This window comes from Mizuhopecten yessoensis, unplaced genomic scaffold, assembly GCF_002113885.1.
Source record: "Mizuhopecten yessoensis strain PY_sf001 unplaced genomic scaffold, ASM211388v2 scaffold9433, whole genome shotgun sequence".
Classification (NCBI taxonomy): Eukaryota; Metazoa; Mollusca; class Bivalvia; order Pectinida; family Pectinidae; genus Mizuhopecten; species Mizuhopecten yessoensis.
The window spans coordinates 298,369-301,244 of NW_018408045.1; the positions used below are offsets into that span (position 1 = coordinate 298,369).

The 2,876-nt window shown below is 35.8% G+C and overlaps 1 protein-coding gene across 1 annotated transcript in view; it reads left to right on the forward strand.

The window, feature by feature from the left end:
• LOC110458138 (ADAM 17-like protease) overlaps positions 1–2,876 on the forward strand; it is a 37,002-nt gene that overhangs the window by 20,095 nt on the left and 14,031 nt on the right. Inside the window, exons 18-20 of the mRNA XM_021509723.1 lie at positions 181–254; positions 1,657–1,775; positions 2,555–2,633. Coding sequence (XP_021365398.1) covers positions 181–254; positions 1,657–1,775; positions 2,555–2,633 — 272 coding nt within the window. The remainder of the gene's footprint in view (positions 1–180; positions 255–1,656; positions 1,776–2,554; positions 2,634–2,876) is intronic.

The following is a 2,876-nucleotide window of genomic DNA, read 5'->3' on the forward strand; positions in this document are numbered from 1 at the left end:
CAGAGGTCGGTGTTTCAGGTCAGTGTAGACATCAATGTTTTTATACCATGTATGTGTTCCAGAGGTCGGTGTTTCAGGTCAGTGTAGACATTAATGTTTTTATACCATGTATGTGGTTCAGAGGTCGGTGTTTCAGGTCAGTGTAGACATTAATGTTTTTTTACCATGTATGTGTTCCAGAGGTCGATGTTTTAATGGTGCCTGTGTGGGGTATTGTGAACTGAGAGGAAAAGTCGCCTGTATATGTCCCCAAGGTATGTATATAGTATAACACTTACTGTGAAATCAGATATTTTTGTGGGACCTACATTTTGTGGTTTCCTGACAGAACACAATTCTGTAGGTACATGACTTTATGGATTACAAGAACAAACTCATACGAAGTATTGCTTTTTAACAAACTTGTAATTACTTCATGGACCTATGAATTCATGGATGGAGATAACTAGGTAAATAGCTAAGTGTTTAAACATAACTAAGCCACTCGACGAGGTCATAATTCACACAAGTGATTATGGGTTTTCAGCTTCGAGAATCTTCTTGAGTACAGTTGAGATTAAACTATAAAAAGACCAGATAGTCCTTAATTGCTATTGTATATGTGTGAAGATTTAGATCTGGTCAAATTGGGAATCTGGTATTTACAAGAGTGCACACCAATTAGGTATATAGTATTGGCTTTTTCCATCCTTTATTCCTGACAGAGGTTATTGAGCAGATCTAGTCCACTGTTTCATTATTGAATATCAAACTTTGTATATAGATTCATTACAAGAAGATGGTGTGTCACATACTAAAATGAGGTCACGTAACCTCTATTTGATCTTTGACCTTGACCTTAAGTACAATGTACTAGAATATAGTGTTATAAATTTCAAGAACAGATCAAGACTTCAGACCTGGTGTGAAGGTTCTTTATGGTCAAGTTATTCGTGCTATATATAGTTTGTTTATGGCGACCTCATTATGAACTTAAGTTTTAAATACAGTGTAGGCCTCCAGAGAATATTTCTAGGCTACCGTTTTATGTATGGAAATCAGACTTAATGTGTAGGTTGATAATAGTCAGTTATTAAATGAGGTTCACGAGGTCAACATGCATCTTTTCGACCATGATCTAAAGTACAAATTATTGAACAAGCAGGTTCTATTGTGGGATTGGAACATTTTTGTCACTTTTTATATGAAACTAAATCTCCACAGAGCTATATATTTATGTTTAATTCTGTAAACATGTAATTTCAAACAACTTGAACTTGCTGGATTTATTGTCGACTCTATTAATATAAGAACAGATATGTGGGGTGTAGGGTGATAAGCATGAAGCATGTGCTTCAAGGTCAGGCTAGGTTGAAATGTGTTTCTATTTTATAAAACTCAAATCATTGAGTGCCCTTTGGGCCTTTTGTTTCATTGTTCCAAAGAACTTGAAATTCTGTTTGTTTATGCATTGATTTATTTGCATGTAATTTTCTTGATAAATGTCAATAAAAAATCAGAAAATATCAGAGATACTAGATGTAAATGACAGAGATAGAAAAATATCATTTCAATAAAACAGACAGAGATATTGAAAAAACATATGTGAATCATGCAGATAGAGGGAAAATGTAACGAGTAATTAGTGGAGATTTCAGTCATTTGATTTTTTTTCAGAGTCTGCTTGTTATAGATGTTGTAAAAAGCCAAATGACACCAATTCTGTGTGTGAGATGGAACCAGAAATGCATAAATTACCTGATGGCCGTCCATGTTACCGTGGATACTGTGTCAATGTAAGGCCCACTCTTCTTTATTGTCTTATGTACAAAGAACCAGTGTGTTGTCTCTATTTGTTATCTTTATACCCTGAACAACAGAGTAATGGACGTATACTTCAATCAGGATTTTTGTGTCTGTTTTTCCATCTGGACAGAAGTTACTCTTGTTAAGCCCTGCCTGTCAATCTTAAGCCCTACCTGTCCATCTTAAGCCCTGTCTGTCAATCTGAAGCCCTACCAGGCAATCTTAAGCCCTACCAGTCAATCTTAAGCCCTACCATCAGTCAATCATAAGCCCTACCTGTCAATCTGAAGCCCTGTCTGTCAATCTGAAGCACTACTAGTCAATCTTAAGCCCTACCTGTCAATCTGAAGCCCTACCTGTTAATCTTAAGCCCTACCTGTCAATCGGAAGCCCTAACTGTCAATCTTAAGCCATGTCAATCTTAACCCCTACCTGTCAATCTGAAGCCTTATCTGTCAATTCAAAGCCCTACTTGTTAATCTTAAGCCCTACCTGTCAATCCGAAGCCCTACCTGTTAATATTACGCCCTGCTTGTCAATCTTAAGCCCTTCCTGTCAATATTAAGCCATGCCTGTCAATCTTAAGCCCTACATGTCAATCTTTAGCCCTGTCTGTCAACTAAGCAAAAGCTTTTCTTTGAAACCAAAAATGATAAAAAATTATGTCAAATTGTTTGCCTGTTCAGAGACATTATTTGTTTGACTTTCTTTGGACAAATAAACACCGTTAGACCTGATAATGGGATTAAAATCATTGTTTATATTTCAGGGAGTCTGTGAGAAGCAGATTGCAGATGTTATCCAGCGGTTGTTTCGCCTCATTGAAAATATCACTGCTGATGAATTAGGTTTGAATAATTTCTTCAAATAATCTTTTAAGATTGAAAAGGTTCTTAGATTGTGTACAAATGAACTTCACTTTTAGAAGTATTGTATGAATGTTTTATATAACTGTTGCCTGTATGCATAGTAACATTATGGGAATATTATCTGTTACAGTTACCTTTATGTGTAGTAACATTGTGGGGATGTTGTCTGTTATAGTTACCTTTATGTGTAGTAACATTGTGGGGATGTTGTCTGTTATAGTT